At 44.7% G+C, this 24,848-nt stretch overlaps 12 protein-coding genes across 12 annotated transcripts; 6 read left to right on the top strand and 6 right to left on the bottom strand.

Moving 5' to 3' along the window:
• Positions 1-80: 80 nt before the first annotated feature.
• On the top strand, positions 81-2,589 carry V2V93DRAFT_387346 (uncharacterized protein). Its single transcript, XM_066912295.1, has 2 exons — positions 81-215; positions 272-2,589. The coding sequence occupies exons 1-2, from the start codon at positions 99-101 to the stop codon at positions 2,246-2,248; spliced, it is 2,094 nt and encodes a 697-aa protein (XP_066764629.1). The 5' UTR covers positions 81-98; the 3' UTR covers positions 2,249-2,589.
• V2V93DRAFT_387345 (uncharacterized protein) lies at positions 2,555-4,750 on the bottom strand. The gene is made up of 2 exons (XM_066912294.1): positions 4,347-4,750; positions 2,555-4,279 (listed from the first exon to the last, which is right to left on the bottom strand). Exons 1-2 carry the CDS (start codon positions 4,644-4,646, stop codon positions 2,693-2,695), a joined length of 1,887 nt encoding a protein of 628 aa, XP_066764628.1. The 5' UTR covers positions 4,647-4,750; the 3' UTR covers positions 2,555-2,692.
• An 86-nt stretch (positions 4,751-4,836) lies between these two features.
• On the top strand, positions 4,837-6,023 carry V2V93DRAFT_372355 (putative methyltransferase-domain-containing protein). Its single transcript, XM_066910724.1, has 3 exons — positions 4,837-5,096; positions 5,159-5,217; positions 5,279-6,023. Exons 1-3 carry the CDS (start codon positions 4,905-4,907, stop codon positions 5,946-5,948), a joined length of 921 nt encoding a protein of 306 aa, XP_066764627.1. The 5' UTR covers positions 4,837-4,904; the 3' UTR covers positions 5,949-6,023.
• On the bottom strand, positions 5,756-7,385 carry V2V93DRAFT_372353 (uncharacterized protein). Its single transcript, XM_066910723.1, has one exon. The coding sequence runs from the start codon at positions 7,378-7,380 to the stop codon at positions 6,067-6,069; it is 1,314 nt and encodes a 437-aa protein (XP_066764626.1). The 5' UTR covers positions 7,381-7,385; the 3' UTR covers positions 5,756-6,066.
• Positions 7,386-7,643: 258 nt separating this feature from the next.
• V2V93DRAFT_372349 (ATP synthase subunit H-domain-containing protein) lies at positions 7,644-8,928 on the top strand. Its single transcript, XM_066910722.1, has 5 exons — positions 7,644-7,715; positions 8,081-8,164; positions 8,231-8,278; positions 8,336-8,355; positions 8,422-8,928. Exons 1-5 carry the CDS (start codon positions 7,705-7,707, stop codon positions 8,508-8,510), a joined length of 252 nt encoding a protein of 83 aa, XP_066764625.1. The 5' UTR covers positions 7,644-7,704; the 3' UTR covers positions 8,511-8,928.
• A 716-nt stretch (positions 8,929-9,644) lies between these two features.
• On the top strand, positions 9,645-13,447 carry V2V93DRAFT_372346 (uncharacterized protein). Its single transcript, XM_066910721.1, has 3 exons — positions 9,645-9,959; positions 10,024-10,201; positions 10,297-13,447. Exons 2-3 carry the CDS (start codon positions 10,064-10,066, stop codon positions 12,976-12,978), a joined length of 2,820 nt encoding a protein of 939 aa, XP_066764624.1. The 5' UTR covers positions 9,645-9,959; positions 10,024-10,063; the 3' UTR covers positions 12,979-13,447.
• On the bottom strand, positions 13,327-15,482 carry V2V93DRAFT_372344 (uncharacterized protein). The gene is made up of 6 exons (XM_066910720.1): positions 15,328-15,482; positions 15,118-15,228; positions 14,971-15,056; positions 14,657-14,910; positions 13,912-14,587; positions 13,327-13,843 (listed from the first exon to the last, which is right to left on the bottom strand). The coding sequence occupies exons 1-6, from the start codon at positions 15,350-15,352 to the stop codon at positions 13,469-13,471; spliced, it is 1,527 nt and encodes a 508-aa protein (XP_066764623.1). The 5' UTR covers positions 15,353-15,482; the 3' UTR covers positions 13,327-13,468.
• A 164-nt stretch (positions 15,483-15,646) lies between these two features.
• On the bottom strand, positions 15,647-16,755 carry V2V93DRAFT_372340 (40S ribosomal protein eS24). The gene is made up of 4 exons (XM_066910719.1): positions 16,700-16,755; positions 16,585-16,613; positions 16,066-16,373; positions 15,647-16,007 (listed from the first exon to the last, which is right to left on the bottom strand). The coding sequence occupies exons 1-4, from the start codon at positions 16,700-16,702 to the stop codon at positions 15,952-15,954; spliced, it is 396 nt and encodes a 131-aa protein (XP_066764622.1). The 5' UTR covers positions 16,703-16,755; the 3' UTR covers positions 15,647-15,951.
• Positions 16,756-17,798: 1,043 nt separating this feature from the next.
• V2V93DRAFT_372339 (hydroxymethylglutaryl-coenzyme A synthase C terminal-domain-containing protein) lies at positions 17,799-19,525 on the top strand. Its single transcript, XM_066910718.1, has 3 exons — positions 17,799-17,917; positions 17,978-18,080; positions 18,140-19,525. The coding sequence occupies exons 1-3, from the start codon at positions 17,861-17,863 to the stop codon at positions 19,324-19,326; spliced, it is 1,347 nt and encodes a 448-aa protein (XP_066764621.1). The 5' UTR covers positions 17,799-17,860; the 3' UTR covers positions 19,327-19,525.
• V2V93DRAFT_372337 (uncharacterized protein) lies at positions 19,454-20,736 on the bottom strand. The gene has a single exon (XM_066910717.1). It carries the CDS (start codon positions 20,449-20,451, stop codon positions 19,552-19,554), a length of 900 nt encoding a protein of 299 aa, XP_066764620.1. The 5' UTR covers positions 20,452-20,736; the 3' UTR covers positions 19,454-19,551.
• V2V93DRAFT_359869 (homoserine dehydrogenase-domain-containing protein) lies at positions 20,629-21,997 on the top strand (the record flags this gene model as incomplete). Its single annotated transcript, XM_066908109.1, has 4 exons — positions 20,629-20,659; positions 20,724-21,639; positions 21,747-21,851; positions 21,925-21,997. 4 exons carry the CDS (start codon positions 20,629-20,631, stop codon positions 21,995-21,997), a joined length of 1,125 nt encoding a protein of 374 aa, XP_066764619.1.
• A 93-nt stretch (positions 21,998-22,090) lies between these two features.
• V2V93DRAFT_372333 (uncharacterized protein) lies at positions 22,091-24,158 on the bottom strand. The gene is made up of 2 exons (XM_066910716.1): positions 23,851-24,158; positions 22,091-23,659 (listed from the first exon to the last, which is right to left on the bottom strand). Exons 1-2 carry the CDS (start codon positions 23,998-24,000, stop codon positions 22,244-22,246), a joined length of 1,566 nt encoding a protein of 521 aa, XP_066764618.1. The 5' UTR covers positions 24,001-24,158; the 3' UTR covers positions 22,091-22,243.
• Positions 24,159-24,848: the final 690 nt, after the last annotated feature.

The raw sequence follows: 24,848 nt of genomic DNA, 5'->3' as shown, positions 1-24,848 counted from the left end.
ACTCAGGGACTGTGGCTGGTGTGACTGCCACACAAGCCTGGCTCTCTCTCGCCTTTGTTTTCTTCTTCCACGCTTCTTCTTGCCCGTAATCCTCAATCATGCTCGTTGCAGTACACGCTTTCTCGCGACGAACAGTCGACGAGCTCACCCTCGAAAAGGGTGATCGCGTAGAAGTTCTCGAAACAGACGACGGCTTTAGCGACGGCTGGTACATGGTATGTTGACCTCGCTCTTCCTCTTCCTCCTCGTCGCCTGCTCACCTCTTCTTCAGGGCCGCAACCTCTCCACCAATCGCACTGGTCTCTTTCCTTATGTCTACACTGCTCCGCTTTCGGCTGAGCTGCCGAAGCATGCCTCTGTTTACGAGGCCATCAACGACGTCGAGGACGCGCTCTCCGACATGGGTCCGCCCCAGCCCTCCGCCGTCCTCGTCTGGACGCCGCAGGATGTCTACGCTTACCTTTCATCTCTAGGCTTCGACAGCGACGTCTGCTCTAAATTTGTTGAGCACAAGATCACTGGTAAGATCTTACTCGAGCTTGAGCTTGCGTTGCTGAAAGAGCTGGATATCACCAGCTTTGGCACGCGTTTCGAATTAAACAAAGTCATTCAGTCGTTGCGCACCGCCTCCCAGGGCCGCTCTACACCCTCTACGCCATCGCAGGCGCAGTCTCAGTATAAACACAACTCAACTATATTCCCTGTTGATGCTGATTTGCGCTCAAGGATGAGCGCTCGTGACTCTATCGTGCACACGCGCCAGCGCTCTCGCTCACTTGACAATCGCGACGAGCCTCGCCACTCGGTGATGCCTTCTTTCGACAAGAACTGGCAGCTTCCCAGCTCGCCTCAACCTCAGTCGCCTCCTCAATCTCCTCCTCAGCCAGTCACTCCGCTTGTACCTGTGCAGCGGCTTTCACCATATAATAACGGACTGCAATCTAGTCCCGATCAAGCGGTCGATGGCACACTTGATGCTTTAATCAGCGCACCGTCTGCCCAGAACTCTCCAGTACTTGGGCAGCCACAGCTGCCTTTTATTCAACCATCATCTCCCCAAGAGCAGCGAAGGTCAGTGGCAAGCTCGGCTACAGAGGCAAGCCGAAACTCGTACCTCGAAGAGGCTAATCAGCGCGCGCTTTACCAGCAACAGCTTAGCTCACCAAACGTCTCCCAACACGATGTCGAGCCTATGGGAGATCCTCATAGTGATTCGCAGTTAGCAAGCAGTAGTCCCGCAACATCGTACGCCAGATCTGCTTCGGGCACTCATGTTCCTCCGCTGCCGACAAATTCGTCGTCTACTACTATTCATTCGTCGGCGGCAAATAGTGTCCCACGGACGCCAGACTTGACGTCGATGTCCTATGATGCCAGTCTTGACTCGAAAGCACTTAAGGGACGCGTTGATACCGGGTTGGGTCTATCGTACCCTAACTCTACACAACGCGAGGCAGTTGGTAATCGCGTAATTTCCGCTCCTATCCCTACCGCGATGTCTCCTTCAGCCAAAGCTGAGCAGACATTACGCTCTGCATCGGCGAATGCGGCGAAACCAAAGAAACTATCAAAACAGAATACGTCAGCGTTTGTCGAAGGTCGTATTGCTGTTACTCCTACGCTGTCGGCTTCTACTGCTGATCACTCAGGATGGATGTCAAAGCGTGGCGGTAGTGGAGTTGGAGTCTGGAAAAATCGGTTCTTTGTGCTGCATGGCACCAGATTATCATACTTTGCATCAAATAGTGATCAGAAAGAGAAAGGTTTGATAGATATCACTGCTCATAAAGTCGTCCCTGTTAAGGCGAGTGAGGATAAACTCGTGGCGTTGTATGCTGCTTCAACTGGTGCTGGTCGGTATTGCTTCAAACTTGTACCTCCTGCTCCTGGATCTCGCAAGGGTGTTACTTTTACTGCTCCCAAGACGCATTACTTTGCTGTTGATTCACATGATGCTATGCGCTCGTGGATGAACGTTCTCATGCGAGCTACTATCGACCGCGATGATTCAGTACCTGTTATTTCATCATATACGACTCCTACTGTATCGCTTGCCAAAGCACGAGAAATAAGCTTACTTGCTATGGAAGCAAGAGCTGAGGAATTACGCCTGGAAGTTTCGACGAGAAATAGCAGCGAGACCGTATCATCTAATGCATCCACGCCAGAGTTGTCGATGAGCGAACCGAGAAGCGAAGGTGACGCGGTCAACATTGAAGGATTTAAAGAGTTTTCAATATCTAGTTGAGATTCTACTCAAGTGCTGTTCTTAAGTTTTATTAACCTTATATATATATATATATATATATATATATATTTATACATTTGCGCTCGGTTTTTTTGTTTATTATGCTTGGGAGTTTTGCTGCTTTCGGTTTGAATTTATGCGATGTCAGTATATTTGATGATGTGTACGCTGTCGAGATCTTATACACGCTCTTTTATTATCAGCCTTCTTTATCATGTATTTTTCTTGAAATTCTTACGGAATTCTTTGGATACTATATGCTTTATATAACAGGCAAATATGACCTAATTATTTATAAATTTTTAGTCTATTTACGAATAATACTACATTATAATAACAGGAAACTATGTACATATATAATCATTATCACTATTATCTAGCCAACTCCGGAGTTGTCGTAGTGTCAGCAAGTGAAACAGATTTGCTAAAAAAAAGTCTGCTGATTCAATTTTGTGTAGACGGGTCAGTAGGTTCTTCCTCGGCTGTCTTTTCTGCAGTAGGATTCTCTTGAGAAGCTGTGTCGTCGGCTGTCTTCTCCTCGGATGCCAAGAGAGTAGATACTTCGGATGAAATCGCATCTTGCGCTTCAACCATCAAGATACTCTTTCCGTTGGAAAACAAGTCTGATAAATTTCCCGTTTCTGATTTCAATGAGTATACATCACTTCGGAGGGCAACCAATCGTTCCCTATCTGCTTCGGGGCACGCGTTATATAAATTCGCGTATTGGAGCTCGTAAAATTCCCAATCGCGAGTAACGCGTGTGGCGGTTAACAAATGAAACAGGTTCTTTCGCCAGACGTCAATACTAAAATCGGTGTACTGAGCCTGATATTCGAGCAACTGCATCCATGTTTGTCGAACTTTTTCAGCAGAAGGTAGTAGGCCGTAGTGTTTGATTAGAATGCGGTATGTAACGCTTGTGGGCTTCATTCCGGAAGCGAGTGCGCCTTCGTAGAATGCCTCGACGAGATCAGGGTCTTGCCAGACTCTGCTGATCTTTGAGAGAATCTCATTGTAGACAGAGGCATGTGGCGTGTAATCAAAAACGTCATCTAGGAATTTGCGCAAGTGAATAACGGCATCATCCGTAAGTTCAGAGAATCTCTTGAAAAATCCCTTGAAAAACTCAATCAGCACAATTGTGCCTTCTCGCGTATTCCATCGGTTGTTGAGAGTCATGTAGTCTTTGGCGTTTGCAAAAATTTCATCTTCGTTCACGCCCAGCTCGTACGCGTTGATGACGTATTTTTCAAGCACGCCTATAGCAAGAACGTATCGTTCCTTTGTGGCATATTTAAGATACTTGGTAGCTATTTCGGAGTCATACTTGTTCCAGATAAGGTACATGAGAATTTTCCGCCTATACTCGGGATGAGTGGCATAATTAGTAAAGTCTTGCTCAAGAAAAACCTCTTCGGCGCGCTTGACGTCGTCAAGAGTCGTAAGTGCGTAGATATAACTTGTCGTCGCAATAGTCGCGTGCTTCACAGCCGGTCGACGAGATTTCATATCTTGGTATAATTTCACACATATATCTCGCTTGACCTTATTGGCTTCTGCCTCGCTCATCACCGCTACCTCTGATCCCGCAATCGGGGCATCAGTATATAGTTCAAGCGCGGCACTGTAAGGCGCGCCATCATTGAGCAGCTCGGGTTTGTTCTTCACTAACCACAGCCAGAAATCTGATCCTTTGCGATACTGGAATATTTCTTTATAAGATGAAAGTATATGCAGTAATCCAAAGCTGTTCAACGGAAATCGGTTTATTTGAAAGCCATCTACAATCATGTCGAGCGCACTATCGTACCGTAAAATGTTCGCAGACTGCGGTGTCTGTACGCCTTGATCGATATCAGACGCGGACACAAAATTCTTCTCGTTACGGATGAGCTGATGAATACATTGAACCATTGCAAACGTTGTCTTGTCGGAAATAATTTCTGGTTTAGATACTGAAATTGTATGGAAGAGTGACAATGCCTGTGAGAAATTTCCTTGTTTGCATACGCCCAACAACGTTTGAATCTAAAAAAACATTAGACTCATAACAAATACAATAAATATTAGTGAATAAATGAAATTGAGCCCATACCGCTGTTCTGTCTTCGCTGGAAAGTTTAGCTAATTCTGCCTCGTCCTTTCTTAGGTTCTTCAAATAACGACTACTATCGAAACCACCCGTCTGTGCTGACGAATCATTACTTTTCTGTGCTTGATTTGCCTGTTTGCTGTTATATTTAATTCCAGTCAGATTATTGTATATCCTCTTTTTCGACTTTGAAGGCGAACTAGCTGCTGGTGTATTGAGACTGCGAGAAGGGACCGCCGAGACTGATTGGTATCCTCTGCTTTGTAGCAGACGACCAAACTGGCGAACAAATAGTAGCGCCATTTATTGCTTTCTAATTTTTTTCCTTTCTGTTTTTATTAAGAATGCATCCAATTTTCTTTTGTTGTAGATAACTTAAAGTCCGAGAAATTGAAAAATAAACTGTCTTTGGCGAAGAAAATTGCGAGACCGCTTTGAGTCGCGCGGCTCAAAAGTTTTCTAAATGGGTTCAAAAAAAAACATAGATACTATACTCCTCTGAGCCTTCCATCAAAACCAAATAGAAATTTGCAGATTGAGATATCAAAACAATAGCCGATAATGTCAGATAATACAAAGGCTTTGGAAGAGCCAAATATTACAGAGTCTGCAGAGATAGGATCATCAACCACAGAGCAAACTACAGGAAAGCGAAAGAGATTAGACTACAGACAATCACAGCAAGCCAAACGGAAAGAGTTGAAGACTGTTGTATTTGAAGGAGAAGGAGAAGAAAAAATAAAACTACCGAAGGTTCGTTTTATTTGCTCTTTTTAAGGTGTCTGCCGATCAGCGGAGTGCTTACTTCTATGTAGAAGAAATATTATCGCCAGCGAGCGCATTCGAATCCGTTCTCTGACCACTTGCTTGAATAGTAAGAAGATTATTTTAATTTACCGATATATATCAACAAGAAGACTAATTATTTTTTTAAGCCCCAAAAGTCCGAATGACATGGACTGGTCTAAACTTTATCCCGCCATCATGCCACCGAAATCCAACATCAATTCAAAAACTGCAAGTCCAAAGGTCGAGATCGCAGATATTGGCTGTGGGTTTGGAGGGCTGCTTGTATCCCTTGCTACGGAGTTTCCCGACAAATTGATCCTAGGCATGGAGATTCGTGTCCAGGTCACACAATACGTCGAGGATCGAATCATTGCTTTGCGCCAGCAACATGCCGCGTCAGAACAAAAACTGTACAATAATATCGCGGTATTACGTGCCAACGCAATGAAGTTTTTACCCAATTTTTTTGAAAAGGGACAGCTTTCAAAAATGTTCTTCTGCTTCCCTGATCCACATTTTAAGGCTAGAAAACATAAGGCGAGAATTATTACATCTACTTTGGCGTCCGAGTACGCTTATCTACTTCGTCCGGGTGGTGTAGTTTATACAATCACAGACGTCAAGGATTTACACGAGTGGATGGTAAAACATCTGGAAGAACACCCAATGTTCAAGAGATTATCGAAGGAGTGGGAGGACTCTGATAAATGCGTGCAAATCATGCGAAAGGATACAGAAGAAGGCAAAAAAGTAGAGAGAAATCAGGGCGATAAATTTGTCGCCTGCTATGTGCGATTAGAGAAACCGGAGTATTAACGTATTAATTTGGATTATATCAAGAAGCATTTTACTCGTAATCGCAGCAAATAATAATAATAATAAAAAAAACGCCAGATGCCTCTTCCATAGCAATGCAGACAAAGTATAATACGTATCAGCTCTGTAAGATCATATCTAACTCAAATAATTCAATACGCTGAAGACTACTCATTCCACTCTTATAAGTCTCAAGAGGCTTTGTATTGCAATGCACTTGACCTCGTCCCCTAGTATCGTCAACGCCAAACTTCCTGCTCTTAAGCGCTAAGCAAAGAAGGTGATGAACAGAGAACCTATCCGGAGAATCAGCACGAAATTTAGAGACATTAGATTTATATAGTCGGTGGACAGTTATAGTCTGCTCAATAGCATTCAAATGCAATGAACAGACTACAAAGATTGAGCACATTGTGTCGAGGGCGCCAAAGACGACTGAGTAGCCTGTTGATATAGCACGTAATCGTTTGATTGCAAATTGATCAAAGTTGACGGATTGCCTAATGTTTAATCCGTTTGCTTCAAATGCAAAATTTCTCGGATAATTGTCCATTATGAAGAAATCTAGCTCAATAATTGAGATGTGCGGACTTGCAGATGAACTATACTCGACTTCGAGATCGGGTACGGCGTGCCAATATTTGCTGGCACCAAGTTTACCTATGTCTGTAATTTCTCCGAAGCTCCAGCGTTGACGCAAGTTAGAGTGATAAATCACCAACCTAGAGTTCATAGAGACCGCCAAAAGACCAAATTTATCAAACAAGTCAAAACAGACTTCAAACTCGCGATGCACAAATTCACCAGTCCCAGCAAACATGATTACTCGCTCACATTCAAATGATCCTATTCGAAATTCTAGTAATTCACGATCATCACTAGTGTTTCGAATTTTTGTTGGTTTCGTATCATTTGTAGCGTAGGCATCAGAAGACGGGACCTGCTCGCATCGAAAAATGACTTGAAGCAGAGTGTTGTCAGGCAGGGACCAGGCTGAAAATGCACACAGTAATGGTACTCGAGTGCAGTCGCCTAAGCCAGGGTAGTGTCTCTGAGGCGGTATTGTAGAATTAATTGTGAGATTTCTCTTTCCTAAAGCCCATAGGTAAATCCCACCGTCGTCAAATGGATCATATAAGGGGGAAACAGAATCGTCCGAGCTGCCAGGTATGCCAGACAAAAAGTCATATTCCGAAGAGTCTTTAGACCGCTTTTTATTCGGCTTCAGAGTCACTAGTTTAAAAGGATAGGCAGTGCTACAGCCGAGAATGACGTGATCAAGTAGGAGTCGCTCAGGATCTATCTCTGCGAGCCGGACGGAGCGGCATTGTGGCCGCGGAGGACGCAGCAGAGACTCATCGCGCTGGCGCCACCTCAACCTGCGAGAACCATGCCTGTGGTCGAAGAGTGAGCGGCAGACGAGGTAGCTCATGAGCGCGACGCGTAGATGAAAATAAACAAAAATCAACGCGTCTTTGGGTTTAGCGGGACAGTCAGCACTACAGACTTTCAGAACATAATATACGCCGAGGAGCAATGTACAGCGTATAATTCAGCACAGGCAGATAAGACTGTGAGTGGCCCAATGGGCGCATCCATTCTATCGCCAGGCGCTAACCCGAAATAGAAGAGCGCTAACCCTATTTTACAGTCCTGGTGCCAGGCTGCCTCGCTCTCTTTCCTGCCCCTTCCTCTCTTTGACTTCGTCTGTTTCCCATCTATCCTTCTCCTACATCACCTTCTGTTCTTTTTTACAATGTCTAGCGGGTATGTGTTATGATGCTTTGTTTGAAACTGCTTTGCTGTCGTCTGTCTGGATTGTCTTTCTTGGTTGCTCCCCACAAGAACTTATCGAACTGCAACGAAAAAATTGCCCGAGAGATAAGGGCCGGGCAGCTGTGATAGCACACAGAGCCGATGCTTATTACGATAACGAATTTGCGCGAGGGGATGCATTAATTTTGCTGATTAGATGTTGGGTTCTAAGAGTTGAAGTCAGTCTGTGTGGGGATTTAGTCGAAGAAGCAGAGTGCATGCGAAAAGAAGACTTGAGCCGGCGCAACCTGGACATGACGATAGTTTGGGATGGATTACAAGAAGAGCAGGTGGCTAATGAAAAATGCGTTTTATAGTGCCGAAGTTCTCTACGTTTTGATTGCCGTTATCGGTTTGTCGGTTGGCTCTTGGTATCTCACCCCCAAGGGCGACAACCAGACGTATGTTAATTTGAATTATGAGTTTGTTTGAAATCCGGAATTTGCTAATATGAGAGGGTAATATAGTGTCTGGAGGAGTAGCATTATCCTCACTCTTGCAATGTGCTACATCATGTAAGTTGTGAAAATATCATTATACGATATCGCAGTATTCTAACATTTTGTCGATAGGTGGGCTCTTACTTATTTGAGTGCGTTTCGATTGTGCCTTATTTTTGGACTAATTTTTTGAGTCTGTACTGACTGATTTGATTTAGGCCAGCTTCACCCTCTTATTCAGCCTATGCGAAGCGACCTTCGCCCCGAGTTTGCGGAGGGATACAGCGAGTACTACGGCATGGAATAAACTCTAAATGTACACACTATTGCAAAGATTTTTTTCATGATGAGTAGAGCTTGTTAGAAGAGAGAACGAAGGAGTAGAAAGAAAGAAGATCAAGTCTTTGTTCTGTATTGTTGCACAGGGGTTACATATTTTGTTCAAGCATATTTAATGTCATTTTAGGGAGAAGGTTACATCTTTTCCTTATTTTATTTTTCTTTCTTCATCTATCTAAATAGTTTATCTTGTCTTTTTACTTTATTTTTTATTATCTTTATTGTCTTTGGGTTTGTTGGTGCGGTTGGGTTTTTTTCTCACGTTTATTTGAATTTTGGGTTGGTAGAGAAAATATATATCTTTTGCTCGGCAGATGTGCCCAAGCAAGGCGCATGACAAGGTTATGTTATTAGAGGAGGATGAATTGATAGAACTTTTTTTCAAATGCTGCGAGTTTATTGTAGATTTAGAGAGAATAGGTTTGCTTGCCGAGAAGGTAAGTAAAATGACTGTCATTGGCTTTCATCAATTGCGATTGTAGACAGAACCCTGTTTTGGTGCACGGAGCAAAATCGAGAAGGTATGAGGACTACTGCATACCATAACAGCCCAAAAAGTACAATAAATTGCAATAAAGCACCGTGCTTTACTGCAGTAGAGTATTTATTTGTATGGCAATTACTTGGATAGGGAAGGCTCATTCGCATAAGCCCGACGACCTATCTAGATTGAAGGAGACCGACAGCTTTTGGGCGAGGAGCATGAGATGAATGCAGTAGTGAATCGTTCTATTTTTTCTTGGGATCACGCGCAAGCGGTTTATTATTGTTCATCCGGCTAGAGCAAGAATTCGTCGAGGCAAAGAGTACGCATAACTCTGTATTTTACGGTTTGAGAGAGGTGGTCAGGGCGGCGGTAGCCGAAAGATTGGCTACACAACATAGATCTCCCATTGAATGTTCGAGTCAATAGATTGCATATTTTTCGGTGCAATCTAAAAGAGACTCAACGCTATCAATTCCGTTTCTTTATAACCAGTCTATACTCATGATAAACTGAGTATCTGCTAGACGGATAATTTGAGACACGTGCTGCGGCTCAATACAAAAACCCAAAACTTGTAAATGTAAACAAAGCAAAATTGCCTACATTCTCGCGACACCAAAACCAGCCGGAGGCGCGTCGCCGTACCCTCGCAAGAGCCACTCCAAAAAGAAAGTAGAATGTCATTTCTCGTTGACTCAGCTGCAGACAAGAGTTAGCTCGCTTTCTTTTCCTTGCTCCGGGCTCAGCGCGGAACTGGATGGACTGTCGACCTGCTCTGGGAAGGAAAAAAACAAACTTGTCGTCTGATCTTTGCCCTTCTGATTCTTCCCTTCTGACTTACTTCACCTTCCTCAACCGCTCCTTCTTTACAGTTCACTACTTCTCTTCTTCCTTTTCTCTTTTTGGGTTGGCGCACTCTCTTGCTTCTTGGTCAGTGTTTTATCTTTTTGTCAATATTTGTTTATCTTACTTGCCCGCTCACACAAAATAACAGATCTCTCGTCTAGCGTCGTCTGCTCAAGACCAGACCCACAATGTCTCGCGGCGACGACGACGACGACGGCACAGATCCGCAGATGATGCTCGCGCGCATCCAGTCTCTGGAAAATCGGGCTTCTCTTCTGCAGGAAGAAAACACGGCCGTGTTTGAGACCAATAAAGAGCTTTATAAGGTATTTTTTGCCTTTCAATTTCTCATGAGGATTTTTCTCTTGGGAGACGTTACTTTGTTTATCATTTATCCTAATTCTTACTCTGTAACTTTTAGCGTATTCAAGAACTCAACTCAAGTCTAATTGCATCCGAGAGCCTTGTCGAGCGTCTACTAAGTGTTGGCAAAGAAGATGACGCCGATAATGACAGCAATGATCGACCCAGCGGCGAAAGGCCGCCACCAATAATAACTTCCTGGCAACATAACTCTCATCGTCGACCAATTGAGCAACGTCACTTTGATCCAATCAGTCCTATCGCTGCCAGCGCTCCACGACCGGAGCGGGTTAAGCGATTGAGCAGTTCGGGCAGTGTCACTAGTAGACTCAATAGGTTTGAAATCTTACTGGATGAGTTTTGTTCAGAGTTTGATGCCTCGGATGATGATTCCTCGAGCAGTCAGCGTAGTGGCAGCGGTGCGCGATTCTCACTACACATGGAAAATAGACCGGCGCAGCAGCCACGAATACACAAATCTCGAACTTTAAGTCCAACGAGCGTGCTTCGCGATATAGGACAGGCGCAGACTTCGCCTCAGGTGGGGCGACGTAGTAAAGCAAGCACGGGAATGCTGCAATCTCCGGGTTGTTTGAAGCTTTCTCTAAGCGCGACTCTGGATCAGGCTTTCTCAAATAACGAAAATATAGGACACCGACATCGTTTAGGACGGCAGCAGAGATTGCGGTATGCCTCTGAACGACGACTGCTGCCGATTGCGTCAGCTGAGCCTTGTACACCGTATCGTCGACCTTCAGATTCAGTCTCTGACGATTTCCATCATGAACGAGAGCTCTCACATGATAGTCAGGATGACTACAGCTATTTTGGCCATCACAGACAAAATTCCTCCTTACAGTTCTCGATCGAGCCAGTGGATGAAAAGAATCGGTCGATTGCAGCTATTCTTGAATCCCACGCCATTGAAGACGAAGATCTCGAAACTGAACGGCCCCAGCTATCGCCGGATATAGACTACATCTCTCATGACGCTATTCATCAACTTTACCCTCATTTTGTTCATAATCAACCCCAGCAATCGCCTGAAGAACAGCGACAGGCATTACTCCATAGATACAATTTTACATCTGATGAAGATTTCTACCGAGATCTTCGACTTCCAGTTATCCCGCGAGCCATCGTTGTCACGGATCCCGTGCATCGTGTGAAATCCACAGAACTCGGATCACCACAGCAAATTCCTTTGCCTCGTACTTTACGACCTGGAAAATCTATGCCTGCGCTACGACGTAAAACGTCGACGTTGACACTACTTTCGAAAGAAGGATTGAGTCCGCCGGTTAGCACGACCACTGCATCGCTTTCGCTGATTAGTTCCGATGATGGTAGTATGCAAATACCCGCCGCTACAGCACTGCTGTGTAAACCCCCTTTGGAAGCTACTGCCAAATCACGACTGATTTCATCTGCAAAGCTAGAATCGTCAAATAGAGTTAGAAATTTGCAAGAAGTCTCTGCAGGGGTGGCTGCGCAGCCAGTAATTGCTGAGGAAACTGAGCCTTCTTCGCGAGCGGATGAAAGTTTCAGTGCGCAGCCACAGAAGCGGGTGCTGAGAAATGCACCTTCGTTCTTGTGGAATGCTCTTTGGCGAGTTCCTAGTGCAGGTGACGAGCACCAGGTGAGACGTGCTGCGTCTCAGAATAACATGCATTCTGGTTCTACGGTTGATTCTGCGGAAAATGAGACAGGTCGAGCGGTTGTTGACATTGTTGTTCAGCATAAGCCTGAAGCGCCTGCGACCGTAGCTGCTATTGATAATGAAGCAAGCAATGCTGATCTTGCGGTTTTTGCTGAAGATGTGACGTCTATCAATGAAGTGGATGAATCAATAGAAAGTGGTGATCCGGCTGAAAGCAGCAATGCCGATCGGACTGAGTCGAGCTATTTGAAGATTGACCTGAGAATATGCGATTCAGCAGCTGAAGAATCGTCAGTTGCCACCACGGTAAATGTCGATGGATCAGTTACCTCTATCGTGCCAGAAATGAAGGATAGCACAGATACTTCACTACCTGTTCAAGAGAAGGCTGACTGCCAGCGTTGTGAAGTCCACGACGAAGCTGAGTCGGTGTTGTTGTACGAAGAGCGCAGTAGTCAGGCATCTAGAAATTCTGCTATAACATCCGGGCAAGAGCCAGCTGACGCGTCTGAGAGTACCCGACCAGTCCTTGCGAAGCGCACGTCATGGCTATCGTTTCCCTTGGGACCTGCGTCGCCTACACTTGAATCGCCTACCGAGAGCTCGCGCTCAACTAATGAGGGCAAATCATCGGTATTCGGGTTCAGGAATTTTTTTAAAAAAAGAATGACATCTGATAATTATATTTCCTTTCCCACATTTTCTGGCAGTGTGAGCGGAAGTTTGCGTAGTACTCGCAGTACTGCCACTATCATGGAAATCAGTACGACTGATAGCAAAAGGAGCCCAGCTTCGGCGACTGCAAGCGCTGAATTTGCTAAAGCGGCGAGTATGCCTCGACTAGATATTACTTCGTGGCCACACATTGGCGGAATAGCCAATGCAGCGATCTCAGCGAATACCATGTGTAATCCGTATTCAATCATTGACCAGATTAATGCATATAGGAGTCAGGTTGATGCGTCGAGTAAAGGGCATAGGCAGATTACGGCGCAGTATTTTACTGAAGTCGAGTGCAGTCGGGTTGACGAGGCAGCTTTGAGAGATGCATTGGATAGCTCGGCGTTTCTTGATTCTTAAAAAGTGAACAAGAATGATACTTTCACAAATATCCTAATTTTTTTTTTATTTTTTATCAGTTTTGTCTACAGCATCTTTGTTTGGATTTTAGTTTTTGCACATGCATTTGGTAATACTGGTGTGTTTTCTTATTGTCTTGTCTTTCCAGCGCTCCTTTTCCTTTGGTCGAGCAACTAGGTATTAGCAAACGCATTCAGTAATAGCTCCCGGTGGTTCTTTTCCTCTATTATAATGATGACGATTTTTTTTTGTTTAATTTAGTTTTTTTTTATTTCTTACGATGTTTACGATGTGCATTTAGTTTGTTTAGATTTTCTTTGTGTTGTTGCTGCTGTTGTTGCTTGTCTTGGTTGCTTGATATATATGCATTAATTTTCATAAAGCTCAGTAGCCTGGGTTCCTTTTTAATTCATCCAGCAGAAAGTATAGTTATCTATATGTATATTATAAATATTAACATTAAACCAAACATCATGAAATTCAAGCATCTTCAGTTCTTATCATTGTCTAATGCATCAACATTAGCGAAATAAGTGGGAGATTGCTCATAAGTACGCCTAGGTCCTTGAACAGGTTTAACTCGGGCGGCAATTACTTCGTTGTATGTCGGCAAACTTGCAGGATCTTCGGGTACTGCAGCTTGAGGCGGGCCGTAGTCTGAGATATTACCGTCGCTGTAGATATCGTGAGGATTAGGCTGTTGCTGTGCCTGCTGTGGATACTGCTGTGGAGAATTTTCGATGCGTTGATGCTCTGCTGAGGCTGCGAGGTAGGGATTTGCTGCGTCATTTGAAAGAGCTTCGAGGAGTGCTGGTGGGGGTTCGATGCCTGACCAGACTTGGATTGGGAACGACAATTCAATATACTATAGGCATACCACATGTTAATGTTTGCCAGCGCAACTGCAAAAGATAATCATGAATTTATGCATACCTCGCGCGGACCAGTCGAGCCATGAGATAACTCGGCGACGATTTCAAGTGCGTAGGTTCGTTCGATATTACATGTCTTGAACGACGGTGGGACAGTATTTGGCAAATACAGCCCCGAAAATCGTCGACGATCAAATTCTGCCTCATAAATTCCTGGCTGCGGATTCGTGCTTTGGCTTGTTGCAAGCTTGAGTTGCTGCATATGCGAAACCGCCAGCGTCATTGTATTTTCTTGAGAATAGGCATCGACGCGACTTATGGTTGTTGTCAGCAGATTCACAGAAATACTATGCATGTACACTTCAACGTCTAGTTTAGTTTGACTACAGACAACAAGTGTTAAATCAATCGGCCGAGTAGGAACCATGATCCGCGGTTCGGGAAGTCGTGCTTCGAGGTATATCACCGGACCAGGTTGTTGCAGCACACCTGCCGAGGCCTTTGACGCCGAACTACCAAACGACGAAAAGAATCCCTTTTTTTTCTTGGCCAGCAAGTGATGCGACGAACGAGAGACTGGAGTATAAGCGAAGCGATGCTTGCGACGAGCGAAAAATGTCTGGATCTCGGCTGGTGGTGGACGCGGTGGTTCTATTGGTAGAAAGACAAATGGGTAGTACGTGCGCATATTCATTTTGTAGAAAGCTGCTTTCTTAACTGTCACTTTGAAAAAGTATCTAAACCACAGGAGTTAGTCACGATCTCTATAAATACCATAAAAAATAACAAAGAACAAGAAAAGGTACTTTATAGTAGCAAATTCTGTATCATCGCAAGAAGGCGGTAACGTTGCAGAAATGTGCTTCTTTGCATCAGTCGATTCCGTCAATTTTGATATGAAATTCTTTGTATCAGTACAATCATTATTGACTGGTATCCGGAATTCAAACGGATACTGATAACGACCGGGAGCAAGAGTGAAGCCGTCTTTTCCCGTAGTTCCCGAGCCCAGTTGTCTGACATCGCTAGGGGGGAAGAGAGTCTCAGTTAAGTAGAGAAGCTGTAATTTTGCTGTTAATTCACATTGAAATGTAATGCTTGAACAATGACAGTGCTTTACCTTGTGAATTTCAGATACAGTCTTTTTGCTTTTATCGTTCTTCTTATTCGGATGTTTTGCAATTTGCAAAGTTGACTGCGCAATACCTTCAACAATATTAAAGTCAGTATTTACCACACGCAAATTTAGACAAAAAACAACACTCGCCTTCCAGCTTGATTTGGATATTGGCAATTGACTCTTCAGATGTCAACATCAAATGCACGCTGCCGACCACAACATCAAGATTCGTAAGCGTCTCGCTCATACGTTTATCGACTATTTCTCATATTTTTCTCGTCAGTCTCTTGTTCAGGAAAGCGGGTACGTAGCTAGAGCTGTATCGTCGCGCCGTTCATACAGAGCGGGTGAACTTACGCACGATCTGCACATTGTTTGGCATTTTGGAAAGACTTTTGCTGTCTGTTTAAAAAATAAATTATGCTTTCATAAATATGAACAGGAAGATTTTTTCAATCATCTAACAACAGCCAGTCAAGCAAATTTCTTAAAGGGATAAACAAGGACAGAAGTGCAGCAGCCTGATGACGTTGCCAGTGCGGCTTGCGATTGAATAGTTTCCTCGGCTGACCTTTACTACTACTACTACTGAGTGAATACGCGCGTCCAGCAGTTGACGACAATAGGCTCCTTCATTGATGAAACTTTCATCAAATAGATTTATTTATACTTTGTTCTTCGTATAGAATCATAGTTGGTTTTGAAATTTGGCGCAGTCTACGCACAATCGCAACATATGCACATACTTTGCCATGGGCATGCAAAGTTAAGTCATAGCGACAGCAAAATCTACTCTTTATACATATTACTCGACGACTGATGCAATCTAATCCGATTAGAAAGACCCCCAATGAGACAAAGTCATGAAAAACAGTTATACATGTTTAATACATAATAGATACAAGATTCTTTTTTGTCAGACGCTCAAAACAAAGCCGCAACAAATATATAAACCAAACGCTTTTTCTCTGAGGCCTAAACTTAGTTCGATGTCCGCTTGGCCTGTCTCTTGCCAGTTCCCCGAACCTTCTTGTCGCCTATAGATTTCGAGCGTTAGTCGGTCCAAGTTTTGACTAAATCTAGATAAAAACTTACGGTTCTTCTTCTGCTTTCGCTGCTGTCTGCTCGCCTTCTCGACCTTGGTAGCCTGTCCGATTCTGATGAGACGGTAGGCAGGCTCGAACTTCTTCAAGTCCTCGGGGGAGTCGTAGATGAGGGCAAAACCGGTCGACTTGCCGCCACCAAACTGAGTGCGGAAACCAAAGACGGAGACGGAATCCTTGTCCGCCTTGTAAAGAGCAGCGAGACGCTCACGGAGCTCATCCTTGGAAACATTGGGACGAGTAGGGTGAAGGACATCGACGACCATCTGCCGACGAGCCAAAAGGGCGTTTCGGAGGAACCTGATTAAGTAGGATATCAGTACAATTGCTTTTACATTAGACAAGTCATACACTGCTCAATCTCCCCCGCTTCTCTTTGCAGTAGCAGCAACAACGACGACAACAACAGTAACTGCACTTTCAGCAGCAGTTCTTTTTATATGAATGATGGTGTCGAATAAGTTGTCTGTTGGAAGAGGGGGGAAGATCGTGCTTAGTTGGATGTTCATACTTTCTTGTGCGGATGTTGATAGTGTCGCTCTGCATCAAAAAAATAGTTAGAAGAATGATAAACAAAATATAACAGAACTTCTACTGCAAACAGAAGAATAATAAAAGATACGTACCATTTTGAGGATTCTGTGAAGAGACCAAGATAGACAGTTGTTGTTCTTAATCGATGTAGGCAAGAGACTCTCGATCCGCCCGGAACTCGAAATGTGTGGCACCATCAAAAACGCAGTCACAAACGTAAATGTAGGGTTATGACCTATATATCTTGCATACGTCTAAATAATATGAGCCGCAAATGAGAGGGCTCACAATTCACGTGATATTCACTTGATTCTATAAGAAACGATGTACAATCATAGAAAAGAGCTATTAGCAGCAACAGCAGATAAAGAAGCAGATTGTCGACATGTTGCAATTGTCTATATACTCTCGATTGTTGACGGCAAGGAAATACGAGAGAGTACTGTAAATAGCTAACGAGCCGAGAACTTAATAGTAGATGCAGACAGACAGCCGAGTAACGACGAGGATGAGAAGAAGCCGAGACCGATTACGAGCGGTGAGCTGAGCGGAGGCAGACTGGAAATACTATTCTAAAGAGGCGTACAAGAGCGATTACGAGGATTGTAATTAATCCGATATCCTGACTCTGACTGCTTTCTACTGACTGCGTTATATCAGCACCACATATAATTGCCTATATGTAACAAGCGATAATAACAAGCTATAATTACAAGCGATACAAATATGTAATTCTCATATTCTACACTATCCTCCATAAACAACCACTAAAGAGTCCGCAAAGGAGCCGGAGGAACCTGCTCGGTGTCGGTTCTGGAAATACGCGAGGGTTCTGAGAACTACGCAGACTCAACAGTCTGAGAGCTGCGGCGCTCAGTGGCCCTGAGCACGCTTTGGAGCCTTGTTTTTCGGCGCCGACGCAGTATTTGTCAATCAGCGTAGTATTCTTTGCCAGTCGATTTAGAAAGTAGATTGTATTATATCAAATATAAGGACAAGCAATACCTTTATTGTGTTCTTATTCTTTAAAACCGCGCAGCTGCAAAACTGCTAATCAGATTCTCTACTCTACTCAGTTGACACTCACACACGCCGCACGCTAACCAAACTGGGCGGAGCTCATCGGGTCTCAAAATCACTCGGCGCTATATAATCTCGTCATTCCTCCGCCACTGCTTCTTATAATCGTTCTTCCTTCTTGCCATTCTTTCTTATCGACTCTTTCTCTTCAGCTCCTTCTGTTTATATCAGCAATGTCTCGTCCTGCAAACGTCGGCATCAAGGCCATCGAAATATACTTTCCTAACCAGGTCCGTGTGTGTGTCACTCTCACCTCTTCTTCCCAACCTAACCGTCGTTCCTTCTTCTAGTGCGTCGAGCAGGCTGAACTCGAGAAATTTGATGGCGTTGCTGCTGGAAAATACACCATTGGCCTCGGCCAGACAAAAATGGCTTTCCCGGACGACCGCGAGGGTATGCTCCTCTTCGCTCTACTCTCTCATATCTGTCTTTTTTTCTCTGACATGCCTCAGATATCTACTCCATGACACTCACTGTCCTCTCATCGCTCATCAAGAAATACAACATCGACACAGCAAACATCGGTCGTCTCGAAGTCGGCACCGAGACTCTCCTTGACAAGTCAAAGTCGGTCAAGTCTGTTCTCATGCAGCTCTTTGGCGACAACGCCGATATCGAGGGTATCGACACCATCAACGCCTGCTACGGTGGTACAAACGCACTCTTCAATTCCGTCAACTGGATCGAGTCCTCGTCCTGGGACGGCCGTGATGCGATTGTTGTCGCCGGAGATATTGCGCTCTATGCGAAGGGCGCCGCAAGGCCTACTGGTGGTGCTGGTGCTGTGGCGATGCTCATCGGCCCTGACGCGCCGATTGTGCTCGATCCCGTTCATGGAACGTTCATGCAGCATTCGTACGATTTCTACAAACCTGACTTCACTAGCGAATACCCTGTCGTTGACGGCCACTTCTCGCTAAGCTGCTACACTCGTGCTCTTGATCAAGCCTACCAGACTTACTCCAAGAAAGCTCAGAAGAAGACCTTGTCGCAGCTCAATGGTCATATCCCCATCGGAATCGACCGGTTCTCGTACGGTGTTTTCCATTCTCCTACGTGCAAACTGGTCACCAAGTCCTACGCGCGCATTCTTTACAACGACTACCTTATGGACCCTGAATCCTTTGGCTACGACGTGCCCGAAGAAGTCAAAGCCGTCGACTACGAGGCGTCATTAACTGACAAGACTGTTGAAAAGTACTTTCTCGGAATCGCAAAGAAGCTCATTCAGGAGCGTCTGGTGCCGGCGATGACTGGTCCCACCATGTGCGGCAACATGTACACCGCCAGCGTTTATTCGTCGCTCGTGTCTTTACTCTCAAACATCGAGCCCGAAAAGTTGCTCAACACGCGCGTTGCTGCGTTCTCTTACGGATCCGGTCTGGCTTCGTCTTTCTACTCGTTTGTCATCAAGGGTGACACTTCTGAGATTCGTGAGAAATTAAATTTTTTGCAGAGATTGGAAGATCGCAAGACGCTCTCACCTGAAGATTACGAAAGTTACATCGAATTACGCGAGAAGGCACATTTGCAAAAAGATTATGTTCCGCAGGGAAAGCTGGATGATATCTTGCCAGGTACTTATTACCTTACCAAGGTTGACGAAAAATTCCGAAGAGAGTACGCTATCAAGGAATGAATGTTTAATGTGCCATAGTTTGTATTTATATGTCTTATCTCGCTGCTTGCCTGTGTATAGAGAGGAAAACTTGCTGAAACTTTTGAGGTCGTTCGGAAGGGGCATAGGTGTTTTTTTATCTTCATTATTTTTGTGTATTATATTATTGCATTATCTCTATCTTATATAAGAACTAATAAACAAGCCAATCGACTCAAAATTAGTGATTAAGTTCAATTAGTAAATTTAATCGCGCCACTTCTTCTTTGGTCGAGCTGCATCGCGGGCCTCGTTCATTCTCTTTTGGTTAGTTTTTCGTCTCCAAATCGACGACAGTTTACTAACACTCTGACTAAAATCGACATGAATCCTAGCATCATCAATCAAAGCTCCTTGCATACGCATATAAGCGTTTTCACAATCTTTATCATTCTCAAATTCAATGAATCCGTATTGTAAAGATTTGCCTGTTTTAGCGTCCTTGATTATTTCACAGCCAAGAATTTTCCCACACTGAGAGAAAAAAGTCTGCAGATCTTCGTCCTCGGTTATTGGATTCAGTTTGCAAACGAATAGAATATTTTCCGGAGGTTTGACTTCGGCGAAAGGTAGGTCGCCTAGGATTTCAAGAGTAAGTGCCTGTGATCGAGCATCGCGTTCGCGACGTTCACGAGCTTTGCGGTCTTCTTCAGTCTCGGAACTACTGTCTTCTTCATCGTCGACGAGAATGTTGCGTTCTAAATCTTGGATTTCGGCAGGGAGATTGCTTCGTTGAGGTTGTCGTGATTTATAGTTGGAAGGTGAATGATTTCGACGCTGATAATCTGACGTCAAAGTTGACGATGATGAATGAGTATATCGTGGTTTATCGACTTTATCTCTAGAATCCACCTGATGTCGTCTATGTCTTCTCTCATTATCATTATCATTGTCGTCATATTTTCTTCTTGATCGGTGGTCTTCTTCTCTTCGATGTGATGGCGAACGATGATTATGATGATGATGATGGTGATGATGATGGCGATGACTACGCGAATCGCTTGACGATCTGTGCGTACTAGAACGATGCCGGTGTTGGCGACTCTCGTCGCGATCGTAGTCGTCGCGAGCTCTTTTTGAGGACCGATCTGGTGATCTTGTACTCATTATCGGTTCCTTTGATGAAGTCAAAAAAGCAAGTAATCGTGGTTTTTTTGTACAGGAACAGATCTGGACTCACGTGATAGTTACTCATTTCACGTGATATTGAGAAATCGAAAAAAAGGCTGTCGATGATGAGATAAGTTGCTTCTTGATAATTCACTTAATCAATTACTTTTGACAATGGTTCGCTCAGTTAATGTTGCTATCGTCGGTAAGCATTCATTTTTTCTTCTTTTCATTTTTGTGAAATACAACGAAATCTAATATGAAATAAGGCGCCGGGCTCGTTGGTTCGGCGTTTGTCAATCAACTTCAATCTCTTCGTTCCCATGCCGTCACCTATAACGTGATCCTTATCGCACGCTCTACAAAGGCTCTTGTCTCAAAAACCTATTCACCATTACAATTATCGACCTGGCCTCAGGATCTAGCCGCCACTTCTTCGGCGTCGGGTCTTTCACCCGGTGATTTAGCGGCCTACCTTGAAAAAAGTCCACTTCCTGTGATTTTGGTCGACAATACTTCTTCCGACGCGTTGGCAAAGGTGTACCCTGTTTTCCTCGCTCAGGGTATCTCAATTGCTACTCCAAATAAAAAAGCGTTCTCGTCCGAGCTGGGACTGTGGAATGCAATTTTCGCAGCGGCCGCGAATTTTTCTGACAAGCCAGACAAGAAAGGATTTGTGTACCATGAAGCTACCGTCGGTGCTGGTCTTCCTGTCATTTCAACAATCAAAGATTTAATTTCTACCGGTGATGAAGTTGTCAAAATCGAAGGTATCGTATCTGGCACGCTTTCCTACATTTTCAACGAGTTCTCGACGTTGTCGTCCGGTTCCTCCGTCGTCAAGTTCTCGGATGTAGTCAACAAGGCAAAAGAATTAGGATATACCGAACCTGATCCTCGTGAAGATTTGAATGGTTTGGATGTTGCAAGAAAATTGACAATTTTGGCTCGTTTGTCTGGTTTAGATGTGCAGTCACCTTCCTCGTTCCCTGTACAGTCATTGATTCCTAAACCATTAGAAGAAATAGAGCAAGTCTCTGAATTCTTGCAGAAATTACCTGATTATGATGATAAAATGGAGGAAACGAGAAGCAAAGCTGCAGAGGAAGGTAAAGTCTTGCGATTTGTTGGTAAAATCGATTTAAGCGGTGAATCGTCGCAAAAAGTCAAAGTCGGTATAGAGAAGTACGTTTCTCCTTCTCCCTTCCCTCGCTTTCATTTTAATTTTTAATTTAATTTTTTTCTCTGTTGTTTATCGAGCTACTTGCTGACTAAATCTGTTAAAAAAATAGGTATGATGCGGCACATCCGTTTGCTTCGCTAAAGGGCTCAGATAACGTTATTGCATTCTACACCAAGCGATACGGCCAAAACCCGCTAATCATCCAAGGCGCAGGGTAGGTTTTCTCTTTTCTCGGTTCATCTTTTATCTTTGAAATTATTCATGCTAATTTTGCAATTTTAATATAGTGCCGGTGCGGAAGTAACGGCTATGGGTGTTCTTGGTGACGTTTTGAAAATTGCTGAACGTGTAGCTAAATGACTGCCTACTGCTTCCGCTACAGCTGCTAATACTATTAGTAGTAAGAGGATGGCACGACTTTAGATATAGCATGCGAACAGGTTTATGCAAATGTAAAATAAGTGTGCATCAAAATTTGAACAACGAAATAAACTAATATAGAATGAAATAAAAGGTTCTAACGTACATCATAACGCTTTTGCAAAGCCCAGCTTTACTATCATTTATGTTTAAAAGAGAACACACACACATACATATATATATATTCTAATCCCAGCTCTCGAGTCTCATAGTACCCTTCTCCTGTAAATTAATATGCATTTTAAACGCATCCTTCAAAATATGCGGCTCATGAAGCGAGCCAGTCTTGAGCGCAAGACTCTCGGCGCGATCAAGATAATCAGTCAAAATAGGCTTATAGACAGGGTGCGCCGTCTTATCGATCATAACCCGTGCACGTTCACGCGGCGATAATCCTCTCAAATCAGCTAATCCCTGCTCGGTTACGACGACGTCGAGATCGTGCTCGGTTTGGTCGACGTGAGTAGCAAATGGAATTATGCAGGATAATCCATGCGGGTCGACCTTTGAAGGACGCGACGACGGAGTATGCATAACTGATAGCTTAGCATTACGCAAGAAATCAGCCGAGCCGCCAAGACCGTTCAACATGCGCGAACCCATGACATTTGTCGAGTTTGCGTGCGCGTAGATGTCGACTTCGACGGGGGTGTTCATAGCAATCACACCTAGACGACGAATAATTTCGGGAGAGTTTGATACTTGCTGCGAGCGGAGCATGAGCTTCTTGGAGTATTCGTCCCAGTTCTTGAAGAAGCGTTCGAATCCATCCGGCGACAGACGGATCGAGGTCGCGGTGGCGAAATCAAGGTTGCCCGAGTCGAAAAAATCAAGGAACGAGTCCTGCAATACCTCGGTCCAGACAGTCAAGTTCTTGAATGATGCGTCAGCAAGACCTTCAACTACCGCGTTGGCAATGTTACCGATTCCAGACTGCAGAGGGTGTAAGTTCTCTGGCATACGCCCCATCTTGACTTCGTGCTCAAGGAACTCGACAAGGTGAGCAGCAATCGCCTTTGAGACATCGTCAGCCGGCGTATTGGGTCCGACAAGCTCGGAATAGTCTGATTCGACGACTCCGACGACCTTGTCAAAGTCGATCGGCAAGTACGGCAAACCATTCGGCTGCGAGACGTTCTCGACAAAGAGTGGCTTGCGGTACGGCGGGTGCTCGGGAATCATGATATCATGAAGTCCTTCAAAGTTCGGCAACTTGGTATTGACCTCGATGATGACCTTCTCGGCCATCATGACGAGCTCAGGAGTGGCACCGACCGAGGCACCAGGAACAATACCACCGTCTTCGGTGATAGCGGTAGCCTCGACGATAGCGACATCGATCGTCGGCTTGGCCTTCTTAAGAGTATAGTATCCATAAGTAAGATCCTGCGGCCACATTGAAAGATGCTTGTCAAAGAACTTCATGTGGCCCCTGTTGATGGCGCCAGAGATACGCTTTCCGACCTGATGCGGAGAGCGGCTCTCAATCATGTCGAGCTCAGCCCATTTGCCTTCAATTGGATCGGGGCACGAGGCGCCGACGAAGAGATTGAAGCGAAGCTGGCCTTGCAGATTATTCTTCTCGACGTGTTCCTGGAGTGCCTATGAGAAACAGAAAAAAAAACGGTGACGTTAGCAGGGCAGGATTACCAAACAGCAAGACGGTGGGCGGCAGAGAGAAAAAAAAAGCATATTGACAAATAAAAAGTCAACCAGGGCAGTCAATCAGACCGCATCTGGGACATCAATGCCACAGCTCATTCAATTAAGCGCTACAGAAAGGAGAGACATACGATAGGCACGGCCTTGGGACCACCAACACCAGTGAAGCCCGACATGCCGAGATAGTCGCCAGTCTTGAAGACCGGGATCATATCCTCAGCCTTGCAGAGCTTTGACAGGAATCGCGGATCGCGCACACGCGATTTAAGGATGGCAGACATTATGCGGAGATGACGGGGAAAAGCAGTCGTGAAGAACAGTCGCGAGGAGACTGGGGAGCGGAGCAAAGAGGAGGGGTTTTGGCCAGCGACTGGGTAGATATAAAATTCGGAGGAGCGCGCGGCGACGGCGTCATCGACACGTGATGTGAGAACTGCGCCTAGAGAGCGGTTGGTCGTCGCCAGAGTTGCTCGCCGCCCGAGCCGGGTTCCTGACGCTCCGGAGCAATTGTATGCGACGAATAGCAACAGCTAGCAAATATATCAGTACGATTTCATTTTATTTGTTTATTCGAACTGTCTTTATGAGAAAGAAAGAAATGCGCTCGCGGGGCCCCAGAATAGGGAATAGGCGGGGCCCCCGCTCTGTCGGCGCTTCCCAGTTCGTCGCTCGAACGCGGCAGCCACTCGGCCCGAGTTAAGCCAACGCCGAATGAGATAGCATCGGCGGACAAGCGGAGAATAAAATCTGCAAGCTGATTGGGTGCTAGAGAAGATGGGAAGACATGAATATTGGAAGATGATAACGATGAGATGAGAAAGACGAGAAGCAGAATATATGATTAGAGATATCCATCTCATATTTCTCTATTTCATCTCTCAACCCTCTCAATCGACCACGTTACTTATTCTTACTGTTTAGAATACTATTGACATCTGCCCGCCTCCGCATGGTCGCCGATAGTGCGGCTGCCGAATTTTCCGGGCTATCTATAGCATAAACTGGTTTGCTTTACGCCCAGGGTCTCGCTAGATATAGATATAGCAATCTATATAGCGGTAGAGATTTAGACGACAATAGAGCGCATAAATAGATAATTAATGCGTATAACAGACCTTTTTAGATGCAG

The sequence above is a fragment of the Kockiozyma suomiensis genome, assembly GCF_038497685.1.
Source record: "Kockiozyma suomiensis strain NRRL Y-17356 unplaced genomic scaffold V2V93scaffold_10, whole genome shotgun sequence".
Lineage (NCBI taxonomy): Eukaryota > Fungi > Ascomycota > Lipomycetes > Lipomycetales > Lipomycetaceae > Kockiozyma > Kockiozyma suomiensis.
The sequence above is the reverse complement of the archived record's forward strand: the minus strand, read 5'-3'. Positions and strand labels throughout refer to the sequence as shown.